This window comes from Lycorma delicatula, chromosome 13 (assembly GCF_047948215.1).
Source record: "Lycorma delicatula isolate Av1 chromosome 13, ASM4794821v1, whole genome shotgun sequence".
NCBI lineage: Eukaryota > Metazoa > Arthropoda > Insecta > Hemiptera > Fulgoridae > Lycorma > Lycorma delicatula.
Genome location: NC_134467.1, coordinates 35,161,748 through 35,180,626, shown reverse-complemented (window position 1 = coordinate 35,180,626; position 18,879 = coordinate 35,161,748). Strand labels below are relative to the sequence as shown.

The following is an 18,879-nucleotide window of genomic DNA, read 5'->3' as shown; positions in this document are numbered from 1 at the left end:
TATTTTTTTTGTTTAAAAAATAGCAACAGGAAATTTGTTGTATTAAAAAAGTAGACATATTTAGTAAAATTTTATTATTATAATAATTTAATTGGAATATTTCAGCAGATAAAAATATTTAGGGTAAATCATCAACTACAAATGAAAACAATTATTTCCGTGGCAAAACAAATTGTTCAAAATTAAAAACGTACAAGGTTTAAACTGGCAGAAATACAATAAAAAATACCTTTCAGTACACTCCAAAATTCGCCGATACAAACAAGTCATTATCCCAAAGGAACTGCACTACAATAAAACTATTTTTCAAATTAAAGTGAAGCTGAAATCGATCAACTTATTAAAGCAGGAGACACGACCTACTCTTGTGTGTCCTAAGTCGTAAGTTCAAAAAGTGATTAAGAATTTGTTTTTTATAAATTTAATTTTGTAAATAGGTAGGTCATAACATGCCACGCCATTACTATCAGAAATTATGTTAGGTACAAATTTAATACATTCCTTTATAACATTTAGTGACGTGACTTTCGTTTGATCGGGACCCGTATGTATATATTTTGTTTCCCTTTTTGAAATTGTATTTCTTTTGAAATTCCGAATTTCAAGCATTCAAATGTAAAAAACAAAATTTAATTTAATTTTTTTTGGGTTTGTCGGTAACAAATGTGGATTATTTTGATTTCTGGTGACTATAATCTTCATGTCAATATCTAAAAAACAGTTTCTAGATCTTCAGAAATTAGATCTCTTGAAACAAGTGAAGAAATGTAAACATTTTTGAAAAATGATTGTAAATTTTATCCAATTTGTAATATTCTAAATGAGATGTTCAGTATATTTGTCCTTTTAAATCCGCTTAAGATAAATATTTAAAAATCATTTTAGGGTGTTTCTGAATATCCACAGTTTAAGGAGTGCGATGGTCAACAATGTGGCAGCTTGATCAACAGAGCCACGGTCAACATTACTGTATTTGCAATGCTGCAGGTTTCACCTGGCTCCGCTCACTTGACTACAAAATATAACTTAAAGAAACATTTACCACGTCGGAAAAGGAAATTGATCATATAGGGTTGGCAAAGTCGTGATTGAGATGCTAGTTTTTGTGTTAATTCTATGAGAAACATGAAAGACTATATTTGCTATTAAACAGTATTTTCTTTTTCATTTAGATCGAGTTTAATCGCTTAAAATTAATAAATTATGATTTATTTTTTCACAATTATTTAAAAGAAACTAGCGGATAAGGACTCGCTTCGATCGTCCGACCGTCTATTAGGAGTACTTTGCCCGCCGGATTCTCGATTCTTTCGTATACTCATATCTGTGTGAATATTTTATGTTTTACAGGAATATTTTATGAAATAAATATTATAGCATTGAGTATATTTTTCTGAACATTTTGTTGGTTTTATTCCTTAAATTAGGCTCAAGGAATTATTATATACATAATTTAATAGTTTTAAATAGAAATATAATGTTTAATTACCGATGCAGTTCCTGCTATTGGCGCAAAGAGGACCACGAAGTAAGCCGGCCTGATGCGCGCCAACGACTCTTTTAAAGTTAAATAAAGATTATTTTTATTTACTGCTAAATATTAACTAATTGGTTCTTTATTTTTGTGAAATTCTATATCTCTTTACTAAGAAATATGGATTTCTTTACTGGGAAATAGATTATACGATATTTTTATGGTGAATCCTACTTTGCACTTCTTTTAAGTTAGTATTAAATTGAAGTTTTATTTTTGTTCATTTCATATTAATTATATTACTGGTAATCTTCGAAACAAGTTTGCCGTTAGAGAATCTTAATTTCCAATAATTTTTACTGTTTTCTACATGTATTATTTAGAAATCTAAATTAATTTTGATTGCAAAAGAGAATAATAATTAGAGGTTGTAATATTTTCATCAATTTAAAACAATATTATTATTACTATTCATCACAGTTTTTTTTTATATTTAACAAATGTGTACAAGCATCTGCAATACATTTAAAAAAAAATTAATAACCGTTTTTGTTTTTGAAACAATAAAATGTTAATAAAAAAAAATTATATGTCAAACAGCATAAAATACGTTAGAATTTTACTGTGTAAATAAAATATATGATGATGTAAAAGATATCAATGCTCGCTGCAAGAAACGAGAGTGTTTAATTAATTAATCATAATCAAGCTCTATATGGTTTTCCATATTCATTTACTGGATCTTAATTAAATAATATAAATAATGATAACAATAAATAAATAATAATAAGAAATATATATAAGTATATATATATATCATTTTTTTAGTTTTACATGCATCAACGTTTGCTATGCATATTATGCCGATGGAAATTTGTATTATGTGAAATGATTCCCATGCCTTACTTGGATTCAAACACAGGATCTCTGGAAGAATAGACGAGACGCTACCACTCCGTCACAGAGATCAGGAAAAATAAATTTTTATTTACTGAACTTTACGCGAAAACGGAATATTTCAAATATATTGAAATTTATTTCAAATAAAAATATTAAAAAAAAAACATTTTGTTATATCGATAAGAATAATTATCAGCGTCAATATTCCCCCATCACCAAAGGGAGTGTTTGTATAGCATTGAAATACAGCTTTACAAAAAAATATTTTACTTACGTATTAACGCCACCGCAGCTAAAGCTATATTTTAAAACAAAGTAGTCAATCGGATTTCGGTGGAAAATGAAGTCTCTTTGTTAATTTTAAGAAATGATTATTTATGTTGCGTCGATTCTTTGCTTGCATAAGATTGAATTATTCAGGTAGCATGTAATATTAGGTTAGTATGCTAAGGGCAATTATACAATATGGCCGAGTCGCCAGCTAATGTGTCAAAAATTTTTTGTTATTAAAGTTGTTAGTATCATAGTTATACTTAATTCAGTGTTTTATTCTACAGTCCATTAACCGAATTAAGTTCAACTATCAACACAATACAATTTATATTTATTTATTTTATAAATATAAATTAACCAAACTTAACCTACGCTCGCTAACCTTGACTAATTAACATCGTAATTTTTTTCAGTATTTATTTAATAAATTCAGTAATTATTGCAATTATTTATTTTTTAAATAATCAAAACACTCCTGTTAATTAGTCAAGGTTAGCAAGCGTAGTATAAGTTTGGTTATATATTTATAAAATAAATAAATATAAATAACCATTTATTAAAATTAATAAAGAGACTGTTTTGAATCTATGTTAAACTCTATATCGGCCCATTTTCCACCGAAATCCGATTGACTTCTCTGTTTTTAAATAAAGCTGTAGCTGCGGTGGCGTTAATAAGTAAGTACCAAAAATATTAATTATAAATATTTTAAATTGTGTTAGCCTTTTCTTTCTTTCTTTCTTCTTTTCCTGTTTAGCCTCCGGTAACTACCGTTTTTAGATAATACTTCAGAGGATGATGTGTATGAGTGTAAATGAAGTGTAGTCTTGTACATTCTCAGTTCGACCATACCTGAGATGTGTGGTTAATTGAAACCCAACCACCAAAGAACACCGGTATCCACGATCTAGTATTCAAATCCGTATAAAAATAACTGGCTTTACTAGGACTTGAACGCTGGAACTCTCGCCTTCCAAATCAGCTGATTTGGGAAGACGCGTTCACCACTAGACCAACCCGGTGGGTTAAATTGTGTTAGCCTTGCATCAGAAAAACGTCACGTGATGAGAAAGCCGTACGAATGTGTTGTCAGTTTTTTTAACTTTAGTATTATTTATTTTCTTATCACTGATTATAAATGCATCTTATTAACGATAGAATTCAATTAAATAAAAATATATGTAAGTTATTTAATAAATCTTTTTTTTTTTATCTGTTGTACTTTATTCTGAAAGAAATTTTTTTGTAAAATTTTTTATTCATTTGAGTTATGTATAACTTAGTTGTAGAGTGGTAGCGTTTCGTCCTTTAATCCGAAGATCCCGGGTTCGATCCGGGTCATTCGTGATTTTTTTAACACGTTATAAAATACATTTATCATCTATTAATTATAAGTATAAATGTAATTTAGTATAGGGGGTAAACGATTATACAAAATAGGTATCACGGATCTTCTCTATTCAAACTTAAATTTTGTAAATATTTTGTCCTAAAATGTTACTGAAACATTGATATATGCTTGCTTATAAAATTATTTTTAACACTTTCAATTTGTATTGTGTTTTTTATTTTCTTAATATAAATTAAAATGGATGAAGAAATACATTTTACTGTTGTAATCATTTTTATTTCAGTACATTTTTGTTGATCGAAAAATAGTAAAATCAACCTTACATACCAAAATATACGTTTAATAACATCGTTAACATTACAGTCGGATTTTTTATAGTTAAACCTACTGAATTAATGTAATTTATAATCCTGTTGATTTTTTCAATATCTTCAGTTGGGCATAACATTTTATAAATCTTCTCATGCTCATCTTTGCTTAAGTTTCCAGCAATTGCTTCATTGTAAGATATTACCGCTTTCAAAATATCTGAATGACAATCAATTGGTTGATCTAAATTGAAATAATATGTTAGTGACTGTTCAGTGATCGGCCCTTCCTTCCATTTTAATATCTCAACAAATTTATAACTACTTTTTAAATTCATTGTCACCATTTTACTCCATATATCATTAATTTGAAGTTTAGATATGTAAACCAATATTTCAGTCACCTGTAAAAATTATTAAAAAAGTGTTATTAATATGATTGATAAAACTACTCAGTTACTATCGATTATTAATTTACTAGCCGCCCAGGCAGGTATTTCTATATGGTGTGCATGATCAATTTTCTTTTAAAACTAGCTTACATAACTAAACGGTTTGAGGATACGAACGCGTAATGTACGCTCATGAGATATTTTCATATTTGTGAGAATATTTAGAATTTTACAGAAATATTTCATGAAAAGAAATATTAGGTTGTAAAGAATATATTTCTGAATAATAATATTTCATAAGATGAATGAGAATGACAAGTATGAATTTAAATTAAGTATAGTCTTGAACAGTCTCAGGTCGACCGTTTCTAAGATAGGTGAATAATTGAAACCCAAACACAAAAAAAACCGGTGTCCACGTTATAAATTTGGAATACTTTATCGCGAATAACGATGTTCTTTGGTGATTGGGTTTCAATTAACCACACATCTCAGGAACGGTCGATCTGAGATTGTGCATAACGAAACTACATTTACATTAATACTCATACATCATCCATTATTATTCACGATACATAACACTATCTTCATTCATCTTTTGAAGTGATATTTTACGGTGGTTCAGGAGGATAAAAGAGAAGGAAAATTTAGTGGTTTTATATTTTAAATAAGTTTAAGCAATCAGTATGTATGAAATTTAATATATGTTGATAACAGGAAATTGGCTTGGGAACGCCGGGGCCGGCTTTTTAGTTTAGTATTTTGTGTGCTCGTGTCAGGTTTGTTACCTGCAAGTCGAGCTGTTAATATTGGCCCATACCGTACCACGTGATCCGCTGGATAGTTGCACATCAAGGAATCTTTCCCGCTAAATAAAGAATCCTAATTCTGTTCGAGTTTTTAAACTCGTCTTCAGGGATCACCATATTTGGTAATCCAGAATTTACAGTATTCGAATTCTAATAAAGGTACTTGCTTTTATACGAATTTGAATACCAGATCCTGGATAACGGTGTTCTTCGATGATTGAGTTTCAAATAACCAATCCTCCCAATAATGGTCAGCATGAGTATATACAAGTAACACCTCACTCACATGTTATATCCAGGTAGCAGCAGCTAGAGAGATCTGTAAATTTGTGTAATATTTATTAGAATAATTTAATATTAACTTGACAAGGTTTGCGAGCGTTACGAAATATTTGGTAAAGATATGTTAATAAATTGAAAGTTGAAGTAAAATACAGCTTACAGTGTAGCTCCGGAGATATTGGGTTAAAAATTAAAAAAAAAAACATGTACTTCAGATATAACAGTCATACACGATGAGAAAATTTACAGAGATTCCTCCGAGAATAATGTAACAAAGGAGAACATACAACATCCAATATTTTAGAAAAAAGAAACAAAAAATTAAAACAAAATAAACTTTGTTAAGAAAACAAAAGTTAATAAGCGAATAATTCAGGTTGTAACGTAAAAATAGTCTTCACAAAACAAAATTTTGAAAACTAATAATAACATTGTAAGAATTTTCCTAGAGAGTTCTCAGATTTAAATCCTAGCAAAGGGATTACACTAATATGTAAGTAATTTTACGGTACTTACGTATTAACGCCACCGCAATTACAGCTTTATTTAAAATTGAGTATTTATTTTAGCGAGTCTCTTTATTAATTTTAAGAAATGGTTATTTATATTTATTTATTTTATAAATATAATTTAACCAAACTTAACCTACACTAACCTTGACTAATTAAATCCGTAATTTTTTAAGTATTATTAAAATTCAGTAATTATTGATATTATTTATTATTTAAATAAAAATAATTACTGAATTTATAAATAAATACTAAAATATTACGGTGTTAATTCGTCAAGGTTAGCTTGGGAAGTGACCGTAGGTTAAGTTTGGCTAAATTATATTTTTAAATAAAATAAATATAAATAAAATATGTTAAACTATATATCGGCCCATTTTCCAACGAAATCAGATTGACTACATTGTTTTTAAAAAAGCTGTAGCTACAATGGCGTTAATACGTAAGTACCAATTTTATATTTATCAAGATTTGTATACTTGATCGTGGATAACAGTGTTCGTTGGTGGTTGGGTTTCAATTAACCAGACATCTCATGAATGGTCGACCTGAAACTGTAAAAGACTACAGTTCATTTACATTCATTCATATCATCCTTTGAATTAATACCTTACGCTGATTCCGGAAGCTAAACAGAAAACTACAAAGGTTATGTTGGTAACCTTTTTTTTTTTTTTTTTTTTCTCTCAGCTCCCCTGGGCCGGACCGACTTGTTGGTATTACGCCGCCCAGGGGAGTGTCTTTAAACTCAAATAGGCCTCCCCACCTACCGGCTATATACCGGCAAGGCAGGTCGGCCTACCGGTTAGCTCTTTTTGAGAGTTCTTTATCAATATTGGCCCCTTGGGGACCCAAAAGGGCAATACTAATACACCACGCCAGACCCAGTTCGCCGCGACGCGGTACCGGGTCCCTTCAGTATTCAGTGTGCTCTTGCCTGACTGTTACCCGTGGAGTCCTTGGTGGCTCATCAGTGCCAACACACCGCAGCATGCTGGACCTCACCAGCAAGGCTGTCCACCCAGTCCTATTCTAGCCAACACCTTGTCTTCTCTCATCGGAGTATTTCTGTAGAACAACTTGTCTAACAAAACTAGCAAAATTATTCCAGTTTGACTCGCTTCTTAGCATGTAGTCTATTGTTGTCTCTGGAGTTATACCTGTGAGTGCCTTACTATGTCTAAGTGTGTCCCACCTATTGCACTCAAAAAAGGTGTGCTCAGCATCATCTATCTCGTTGCAGTAGTTGCAAATTGGTTCTTCTCTCTTGCCTATTTTGTGCAGGTAGTTATTGAAGGAACCATGTCCTGTAAAAAACTGCGATAGGTGATGGTCAACCTCACCAAATCTTCTCGACAACCATGGCTTGATGTTGGGGATGAGGGTTCTCGTCCATCGACCCACAGCTTCCTGCGACCATCTTTCCTGCCAGATATTATAAACGGCATCCCTGACCTCTTGTTCTGGCTTGCCTTGTGCCCTCTCCACCCTCTTTTTTGCGATTAGGTCAATAGGAGATGTACCCGATAACACGCACAGGGCGGCATAGGACACTGTCCTGTATGCGGACACAACACCTAGGAGCACACACCTGTGCGTCCTCGCCAGTCTCTCTTTGTTGCGCCTGATGGCGAAAGAGCGCCACCAGGCCGGAACGGCATACATAAGCGAAGACACGACGGTGGTCGCCAGTAAACGGCGCTTTGAGGCCCGAGGGGCATTCTGCGATGACATAATGATGTTTAGACTTTTTATCATCCTTTCTGCCTTGTTGCATACATTGACTATGTGCTCGGTGTATCTACCGTTTTTCTGGAGGATAACTCCTAAGTACTTGATGTTATTCGCTTCTTCTATAGCATGACCGTTGATGGAAATATTGAACGGTTCTAGCACTCTTCTACCCGTAAAGGCAATACACCGGCATTTTTCCGTAGACAGTTGCAGACCCCTGGACCTCAACCACTCCTGTATAGTGTCGATGGCCGCATACACCCTCTCCCGCACCTCCAAGACCGTCCTTCCCTCTACGAGGACTGCAAGGTCATCTGCATAAGCCAGCACCTGAACGCCGACAGGAAATTCCTTCTGAAGGAGTTCATCTATAATCACCAGCCACAACAACGGCCCCAAAACAGAGCCCTGCGGAACTCCACCGTGCATTTGAAAATGTACTGTTTCTTCCTGTGCTTCCACCAGACATCCTCTGTTGGACAAGTAACATTCAATTTGCCTACGCAGGTACGGGCTGAGGCCCCTAGCCGCAATTGCGTCATTAATATGACCCCAACCAATAGCCCCGAACGCGTTTTTTATGTCTAGTGATAGCATCAGTGGAATTCTCCTGGTTCGCCAAGTGCCTCTCTTCACCTCGTCGGCCCATCCCGAAATTCCCGAAAGTTATATGTTGGTAACCTAATTAACTATTCCGTTTACTGAACTCTGTTCGATATCAAAACAACATTACTTTTTCTTGTTAGCCTCCGAAACCACCTTAAGGTAAATTCAGAGGATGAATGTACATAACGTGTAATCTTGTACACTCTCAATTCGACTATTTCTGGAAAGGATTGTTAATTGAAAGCCAACCAACAAATAACACCTTTATCTACGATTTAATATTCAAAACAGTAACTGTTTTTTATTACGATTTGATGCATAGAACTCTCGACTTCAGAATCAGCTGTGTTGCGGTGACGATCAACATTTACACCAAACCTGTGCGTTATTTTCAACATAATTTAACGCTGGCTTCACTCGCTATTTTCGTCTAATTGACATTGAATAATTTAAAAAAAAAAAGTTTTTTTAAATGATGGAATTAATAATTATTGGTGATTTAACATCAACATTTATATTTTTATTATATTTAAATATGTAAATATTTTTATTACCTTATATAATTCCTTTTCATAAAAATTTACATCACGGAACTTTTGGAAGTCTACTCCATTCATTTTTAATGTATAAACTTTTTCTAAAAGTTCGTTATAATCACAAATACTCCATGTTTTTTTTTTTATTTCCTCGGTAATATTTTTTATATTTGATTTTTTCAGCATAATTTTCTCTCCCGGGTTATCAAGTTTATATATATCGTATAACTTAATAACCAAAATTATAGAACAATCTCTTTGATTTACTGTTATATTTTCCATATCCAAACTACTTCTATCTAATAATGCTAATAAATCCGATACGTCACACTTTGTGTCATTTCCACAATTATCAAGTGTAGCACATACTGTTTGAGCATCCACATTCGTATTTAAAATAATATTTTCCAGAAAACTGGATAAATCTTGCATACACAAATCATTATTTTTACATAATTTTAAATACTGATTGTATTGTGTTATTTTTAATACTTCTGAATCATCGAAAAGGTTTAATGCTGTTACAACTTTATCACCAAACTTTAATATATTTATTAACTCATCAATTTTAATATCACTATTTTCAGCTTCATTAAAAATTTTTCTAAATAACTGTAAATCCCATTTTTTATAATATGAATCTATACATAATGTATAGTAAAGCCGGTTGATATCTTCATTTGAATAGCTTCTAAAAAAAAAAGAAATATACATTTATATATCAACATACAGATTGTAATTCAATAAATAAGAAAGGCAGTGTAACGCTTACACGATCCACAGTTTCATCCCTCACTGAAACTTTTAAATGTCTTCTCCAACTGACAAATAAACTAGGATATAGGAGGATCTATAATCCATTCATTTCGTATCGCCATTGAATATGCGTAACTGTTTAACATTTTTCCAACCAAAACACGTATTAAACCTTCTGTTTTGGGGTCTAAATTTCAACCGACTACAGTTGTATTGTGAGTCGGTTTAACATTGACGATTTTGAGAGTGTACAGAACCAAATTTTTTTTTTAATTTCTTTTCAATTGAATATATTATTAAAAGAAGACTGGTTTTCTAAATATAGGGTATTATTTTTGGAAAATTCAGCTCGGTCACTCTATACGTAAACCCACTATATTTTTTAAATAGTTACGGATCATGTAGTAAATTCATTTTGAAAATATAAATGAATTTTGTATCGTTCTTGGGTACTAGATATCACAAAAAACCTTATTGTACAACATTTCCTTATTCTTCAATGTATTTGGTAAGTTTTTTCACTAATATTTTTTAAAGCATACAGCCATTGAATTTGAACATGCTACATTATGTAAGTACACATTTTTTAATAACAAGCTAAACAATGATCTGTTTTTTTCTGTTAATTTTAAAAACAATTGTTTGGAAATGTTCTCTGGTGTTAAATTAAAATTTAATAATTGGAAATCACTCGGAAAATCTTACCAAAGTGGCTTTTTGTTTTATATTCTATTAAAACGTATTTTTAGAAAATCAAAAAACATGAATCAATTGTTCTTAAAACTAACTTAATTTATTACGTAACCTATCAGATTACAGTTATTATAGTTAATGTTACAGATAATTTCTTAATGATTTCCCTATTATCTTTGCAGCCTTTTTTTAAAATCTGAATGTTTCATTTCACATACTCATAGATATCTTGTTCTAACCGTTTTAGCAACACTGATAAAAATAATGTTTCTGTTACATTTTACACTATCACTTATGATATTTATAACCGACCAAGTTTTAAGTTTTGTAATCGTTACATTTATAGGAAATAATTTGATCTGTTAGAGTCATGATAGTTTTTTTGCCTTTTTTTCAGTCATTGCGTTATTAAATATATTAGATTCATGTTGATAATTCCTGCTTGTATTTTTTTTTTTGTGGTTATTATAAATAGATTTTTTGAGGCGACTAGGAGAAATGCTTTTTTTTCGAGTTACAGCCAGGGAAAGAATTCGATATCGCCCGAATTTTAGCTTATATAGTAGAAGTGTATCATAAATATTAGGTAAAATTGTAAGCACGCTCCCAAAAAAATCATACAAGTCAAGAAACTCTTCTCAATAATTGTAACTATAACTGTACCCTGTCTGTACCCGATTGAGTTTTTGTCCTTGGTTAAAAAGCATGCGTACTCCTCGATTTGGTGGGGCTTATGTTACGATTTACATAGCCCTGTCTAGTTGCCAAAAATACCACCGAACTCTACTAAATTTTTTGTAACTTTACACTTTATAAAACAAAATAAAAATGTACAATAACTTACCCTTCTCGTTTATTGATTAAATCTATAAGTGTTGCTACAAAAGGATATGTGCATCCGAATTGTTCTACTTCTGTAGGTTCATTTCTTCCTCGTCTTTTATTACTCATAGGTACTTGTTTCTTATCAACTGTTTCATGCAACCACATCATATATTCCGTTAATTTTTCTAAATGTTCTTTAGATGTTATAATTAAAGGCATTATTTTATATGTATCAAATATTGTAGCAAATCTATTATCACAAAATAATTTCCATTTTGGCCAAGGCATTGCTTCCATTACATTTTTTAGAATACTGATTCTGTTTACAAGATAAAAAATCATATCATTCCTAAAAGTGTTTCTTATAATTTTGGATTAAAGGAATGATTTGAAAGTCTTACAATTTATTTCTAAATATAAAATAACATAATAAATAAAAGGTAACTTAATAAAAACTGGTATTTTAAATTAAATGCCATCTTGATGTGCAAAATTTTAATTTGTTTTTCCAACAAAAATGAGAAATTTGTTGTTCTTTTTATATTTTGTAGTTTTTTTGTTGAAAATTTAAAACTAGCTGATCATTTTAATTATGCACTGTATATATATATATATATATATATATATATACATATATATATATATACAATGTGATTCCAAATTGCGCAACAATCTTTTATGAGATGATTCAATAGCTACAAATAAGAAAAAAAATTCATATAAATATCGGTCAGAAAACGTCGCGTTAGGGATTTATGGCTCAAGAAACATTTATCCATGCTTTCTGCTATTTATATGAAATTGTTTAATTTCATACTTACTTAAATTCTTGGAGTAAAGATCGAGGACTATATATTATACTTCCATACGATTATTGAACTATGAAGTTGAAACGAAGTGGCCCGACAATTCTATCTTACTTAGGCTTTAAGAAAAATGGGGTAATACACGAATCATTTAGCCGGAAAATACCCTTTTTAAGGTGTGGAATAGAACACCTTTGTTAATTTAACAGTAAAGAATTTGTATTTAACTTTGTACATAATTTCATTTTGAGAAGATATATTCAATAATGTCTATTGAAATTAAACAGTAGAGGCGGCTCTCGGAGCACTGTGCCCTCAATATGTGGTTAAGATGATGCTCAGCTGGGAGTGTGTAACCAAATTCGTCGGGAGCATTCTCAGAACCACGATGGGCCACTGGGGTAGTCCTGAATCAGGCTAGGATAGAAGGAGTCAGCCTGAAGTAATGCGGTAAACGGCTCCGGATCGAGTCCTGGTAGAATATGGGCTGGTTTAACTCAGTAGTCTGCTGATGTTGGTTGGATGAGATCACCAGTGCTTGTCCGTCACTCTGTGCGTAAATGGAGTTGCACCTCCTCACCCATAAAATGAGTTAATTTTATTATTTAAAATATTAATTTTTTTTTTTTTTTTTATCTGGAATTTTACGGGCATCGACTGCTAAGGTCATTAGCCCTCGTCACAATCTTTAAAAGAAATTACTATCACCATCTGGATCGTCATATGTAAGGGTGTAAAGGGCCCTTACATTTTATTTAAAAGCACAAACTACACAAAACATTTAAGACATAAAAGACAAGGACAATCACAAACACTTACGGGGTGTAAAGAGCCCCGATATTAAAATTTGAGATAAGGTTCTCAAAAGACCATGAAATTAATATAAAAATTAAACTTATCAATACCATTTCTTTCTTTATATATATAAACTACCGCTTAGAGTATCTTTTATCACAGTTTTAAACTTTCATTTTATAGACTTTTAAGAAGTCCACTGGCGTGTAGAAATGCAACTATATTTTCTTCATTTCCATTATCCACATCAGCACTAATATTATTTGTAAATCGGAACCTCTTTCTGAGATCCTCATATATAGTACACCCTTCTATTAGATGCTTAATTGTAAGTGTTTTATTCCAAACACCGCACATTGTTCTCACTTCGCCGGTTAACAAATATAAATTTGTTAATCGCGTGTGACCGATTCTAAGTCTGGTCACCGCTACTTATTCACGGCGAGTCAACTTAAATTCGCTTTTCCATTTATAAGGAGTAGTTTTTACTGAGTTTAATTTTGTATTTAAACTCCTCCATTCAACATTCCACTTATTTTTTACTATATTTGTTAGACGGTTTTTAACATCTGCCACTCTTACAGGAAATGCATCCAAATCATCGCAGACTGTTGCCTTTCTGGCAGCTTCGTCTGCGATTTCATTACCTGTAATACCAGCATGCACCGGAATTATTAATTATTCACATCTTACAAATGATCATATATTAACTGAAATAAATGATCATCGATGTTCAAATCACATATTATTTAGTAGAAAAAAAATCGTTTGATATTTATTACAATAAAGAGTTTGTTTACCTATCAGTTTTATCACCCAACTGTTGAAGAAATAAACCGTATTCCGTAAGTCCCCATTTATATTTAATGAAAATATTCAATATATCTGTTGCTTCCATCATGGTTGTTCTCCATGTTATGTTATCTGATATCTGAAAATAATAAAAATAAATATATATTTAAGCTTAACTTAAAATATAATAATAATAATATTATTTTATCAATTAAAAAAAAAAATTGTATATAGAGTGTTTCTTGAAGAATATGCGAACGGTTTTTTTACATTTTTTATTTGTGAAAATTAACAAGAAAATATTTATAAATATATATTTGAAAACGCTTCGATACCGAGTGTTATCTGGCGGAATGTTTGTCCTGATTTTTGAACCTTCTGTAAAATTAAGCCACACTGTAATTCTTTGAAATTCCTTCAGGGTGTTTTAGGTGAATATTTAAAAAGTTGATTGAAATTATAAATCCATATAACTCATCTTTACTCGAAACATAAACGATTGTGTTGAACAAAAGGTAACGACCCTTTAGACTACATAATAATCTGTAATGGAACTTGAGTTATTTGAACCGGAGCCAAATGTAAGAAATGGAAACTTTCGAGAAAAATTTAAAATCTTCTTGTCAGTCTGTAATGCAAAGGTGTCCTACAAAAAAACACCGAAACTTTTAGGATATTTTATAGCGGAAACTAATGCTAGATATTTTATAGCGGAAATGCTAGTGATGAAGAAAGTAAAAGGAACTATCGGAAATTAAGAAATGCTATAAACAGGAAGTGCAAACTGGTGAAAGAAGAGTGGATTAAAGAAAAGTGTTCAGAAGTGGAAAGAGAAATGAACATTGGTAAAATAGACGGAGCATACAGGAAAGTTAAGGAAAATTTTGGGGTACATAAATTAAAATCTAATAATGTGTTAAACAAAGATGGTACACCAATATATAATACGAAAGGTAAAGTCGATAGATGGGTGGAATATATTGAAGAGTTATACGGAGGAAATGAATTAGAAAATGGTGTTATAGAGGAAGAAGAGGAAGTTGAGGAGGGTGAAATGGGAGAAACAATGCTGAGATCTGAATTTAAGAGAGCATTAAAAGATTTAAATGGCAGAAAGGCTCCTGGAATAGACGGAATACCTGTAGAATTACTGCGCAGTGCAGATGAGGAAGCGATTGATAGATTATACAAACTGGTGTGTAATATTTATGAAAATTGGGAATTTCCATCAGACTTCAAAAAAAGTGTTATAGTTATGATACCAAAGAAAGCAGGGGCAGATAAATGTGAAGAATACAGAACAATTAGTTTAACTAGTCATGCATCAAAAATCTTAACTAGAATTTTATACAGAAGAATTGAGAGGAAAGTGGAAGAAGTGTTAGGAGAAGACCAATTTGGTTTCAGGAAAAGTATAGGGACAAGGGAAGCAATTTTAGGCCTCAGATTAATAGTAGAAGGAAGATTAAAGAAAAACAAACCAACATACTTCGCGTTTATAGACCTAGAAAAGGCTTTCGATAACGTAGACTGGAATAAAATGTTCAGCATTTTAAAAAAATTAGGGTTCAAATACAGAGATAGAAGAACAATTGCTAACATGTACAGGAACCAAACAGCGACAATAACAATTGAAGAACATAAGAAAGAAGCCGTAATAAGAAAGGGAGTCCGACAAGGATGTTCCCTATCTCCGTTACTTTTTAATCTTTACATGGAACTAGCAGTTAATGATGTTAAAGAACAATTTAGATTCGGAGTAACAGTAAAAGGTGAAAAGATAAAGATGCTACGATTTGCTGATGATATAGTAATTCTAGCCGAGAGTAAAAAGGATTTAGAAGAAACAATGAACGGCATAGATGACGTCCTACGCAAGAACTATCGCATGAAAATAAACAAGAACAAAACAAAAGTAATGAAATGTAGTAGAAATAACAAAGATGGACCGCTGAATGTGAAAATAGGAGGAGAAAAGATTGTGGAGGTAGAAGAATTTTGTTATTTGGGAAGTAAAATTACTAAAGATGGACGAAGCAGGAGCGATATAAAATGCCGAATAGCACAAGCTAAACGAGCCTTCAGTAAGAAATATAATTTGTTTACATGAAAAATTAATTTAAATGTCAGGAAAAGATTTTTGAAAGTGTATGTTTGGAGTGTCGCTTTATATGGAAGTGAAACTTGGACGATCGGAGTATCTGAGAAGAAAAGATTAGAAGCTTTTGAAATGTGGTGCTATAGGAGAATGTTAAAAATCAGATGGGTGGATAAAGTGACAAATGAAGAGGTATTGCGGCAAATAGATGAAGAAAGAAGCATTTGGAAAAATATAGTTAAAAGAAGAGACAGACTTATAGGCCATATACTAAGGCATCCTGGAATAGTCGCTTTAATATTGGAAGGACAGGTAGAAGGGAAAAATTGTGTTGGCAGGCCACGTTTGGAGTATGTAAAACAAATTGTTGGGGATGTAGGATGTAGAGGGTATACTGAAATGAAACGACTAGCACTAGATAGGGAATCTTGGAGAGCTGCATCAAACCAGTCAAATGACTGAAGACAAAAAAAAAAAAAATAGCGGAAACTTCTTATTTAAACTAGTAAATAAAATTGGCAATAAAATATGATTTGATAATATTTTAATACAAATAATAATCAGTTTATTTAAAAATCATACCTTTACCATATCAGAAGGATTAAGATTTGGTTCAAGATTTTTTACCATTCTAATACAACTTTTGTACAAACGTTTGTGAGTTTTTTCCAAATAACCAAAACTTTCACATGTTGTTTTAAACATTCTTTCATTAATTTGATCTTGATCTATCACAAATATCTCTCTGAATTGCTCTGCATAAATATCATTGCATAAATTGATAAATATTAAAAATTCTATGAACCATAAATATTTGTACAAGTATATTGTATTCATTTCGTTTATCTAAAAAAAATAATAAAAACATGAATAAATAGTAAATTAATAGACAGGTAAAAAATGGACATGTATTAATTAAAATAACATCCCCGTTTCGGCTTTACCCGTTCTTTATTGCTACTTATTTTGCCCTTCCTGGTCAATTATTTTTGATATTATGATTTTAGACAAGTAACAGGAGGCAGGTACAGCCAGTCGCGTACGTCAATTTACAATAGAATGTGCTGTTACAATAATAATCGTACAATTCTTTAGTCACCAGATGTACAAACCCCTTATTAAATAAAAATTTAAAAAAACCCGAAAAATTTTTAAGGCATTCACAGAAACAAAATTTGCAAGCCCAAATGGAGTAAATGTCTCGTTTGTTATATTCAGTGGAAAATAACAATATCCAGAACGGGCTGGCCGACCTGCAATACCAAACCTAGTTAACCGGCATTATCTTTTAATATTATACATATGTAACGTTTGTACAATTATAATCAATAGTAATGAAAAAACCATGTTTTTCTTATTAAATACTTTAAAATCTACGTGCAATAAGTCATGTTTAGTAAAATAGACAATTCATTTTATTAGATGTTATACAGACGACATAAGGCACGACGTGTCGTTTCGAGTACTCGGTCTCGGGATGCGTAGAAAGAGTGTTACGTTGTTACGTTGTTCAAACAGCCTTTTACCGGCTGCTAGTTTTTCTTTTATTTACACAAAGAAAAAACGACTTCTGAGACTGAATAAATCAGAGAACGGCCGAGCGAAAAGCACGAAGAGGAAAAACCTTTCGGTCTTAATCTTTCAATCCATTTGGAAGATTCGGTACGTGATTGTGTGAGCCGTTGCCTAGCAACAATTAGAAGACAACTGATATCGTGCTAAATGCAGTTAATTTTTCACGTAACCCCTACTACATAAATATATATATAATCTACCCTTATTTTTGTTTTATATATATTATAATTTTTAATAAATAAAAGCCTCATCGTTTTCTTGTTGTATAAAAACGACAATAGTGTACGCGTTTTAAATATGTAATCACACTAAAACACTAATTATTTTCGGGCGAAGGTTTTCTTTGATCCATTACAGTTTTTCAATTTACAGCGACAGCAAAAAAGAATACAATCTAATTAGTTATTCTCTCTTCCATCTTTTACCGATTAACAAACTACTGTCTTGTCGTATATTAATTTGCAAAATACAATCGCTCTTGTAATCGTATATTAATAAGTAGATTACAATTTAAATTTAAAAAAAAAATATTATAAGGATTCATCCAATAGCGATAGCATAAAATAGGAAAAATATTAATTATTTTTTTTTTTGCTCCTAGAAATAATAAAAATACAACACACTCAAAAATATTTTTTTGATACCTTCCTGAAGAATATTTTCAAACCCAAATCGATTGAATTTCTCCTTCAATATAGTCAGAAATGTGGAAAATGCAGAATCATTGTTGAAATTTGTTTTGTTTTCTTCACCACTTTCATGATGGAAGTAAAAAAAATTTTAAAATTTGTTTTCAGATATTCACATAAAGTTTAAGCAAACTGTATATATATATGTATATATATATATATATATATATATATATATATATAATTTATATATATAAATATATATAATATAAATATATATATATATATATATATATATATATATATATATATATATATATTAATCCTTTTTATATAAATTGAGATATAGGCTTATTTATGCCAATATATGGGCTCCAACGTAACATCGACAGAGACCCGTTCGATGAAATTTTCTAGTAAAGTCAAATCACCTTTACGTAGTAAACTGTTGCTGTATACATATATATATATATATATATACACACATCACCATATTATTGGTAAACATGTTAACATACATACAATCAAAACAATACCCAAGAAGTGTATTGTACAGACAAATTAGTCCAAAAATTTACTTACGTTGATTAACAGTGTATCCTAGATGCTTATATTTTCAACAGTAACTAGAATAGCAATATATTTAATAAATTATAAAGGAAAATATTACGTAATATTTTTCAAACAACACTTCCTGTGTAATCAGTTACACTTGATTAAAGAAATTGTAACTTGC

The 18,879-nt window shown here is 31.1% G+C and overlaps 1 protein-coding gene across 1 annotated transcript; it reads right to left on the bottom strand.

Moving 5' to 3' along the window:
• Positions 1-4,263: 4,263 nt before the first annotated feature.
• Positions 4,264-18,860, bottom strand: LOC142334123 (uncharacterized). Its single transcript, XM_075381852.1, has 6 exons — positions 18,726-18,860; positions 16,522-16,785; positions 13,850-13,980; positions 11,468-11,767; positions 9,193-9,865; positions 4,264-4,710 (listed from the first exon to the last, which is right to left on the bottom strand). Exons 2-6 carry the CDS (start codon positions 16,774-16,776, stop codon positions 4,318-4,320), a joined length of 1,752 nt encoding a protein of 583 aa, XP_075237967.1. The 5' UTR covers positions 16,777-16,785; positions 18,726-18,860; the 3' UTR covers positions 4,264-4,317.
• Positions 18,861-18,879: the final 19 nt, after the last annotated feature.

Bases quoted from the DNA above. Each gene is read 5' to 3' on its own strand.
- LOC142334123 (XM_075381852.1), bottom strand. From the start codon at position 16,776: ATGAATACAATATACTTGTACAAATATTTATGGTTCATAGAATTTTTA. The intron at 11,768-13,849 runs GTAAACAAACTC...TCTTGTAAACAG, and splicing joins TTGGGTGATAAAACTGATAG to AATCAGTATTCTAAAAAATG. The intron at 4,711-9,192 runs GTAATAAAAATA...TAATTTTTACAG, and splicing joins ATGAAAAGGAATTATATAAG to GTGACTGAAATATTGGTTTA.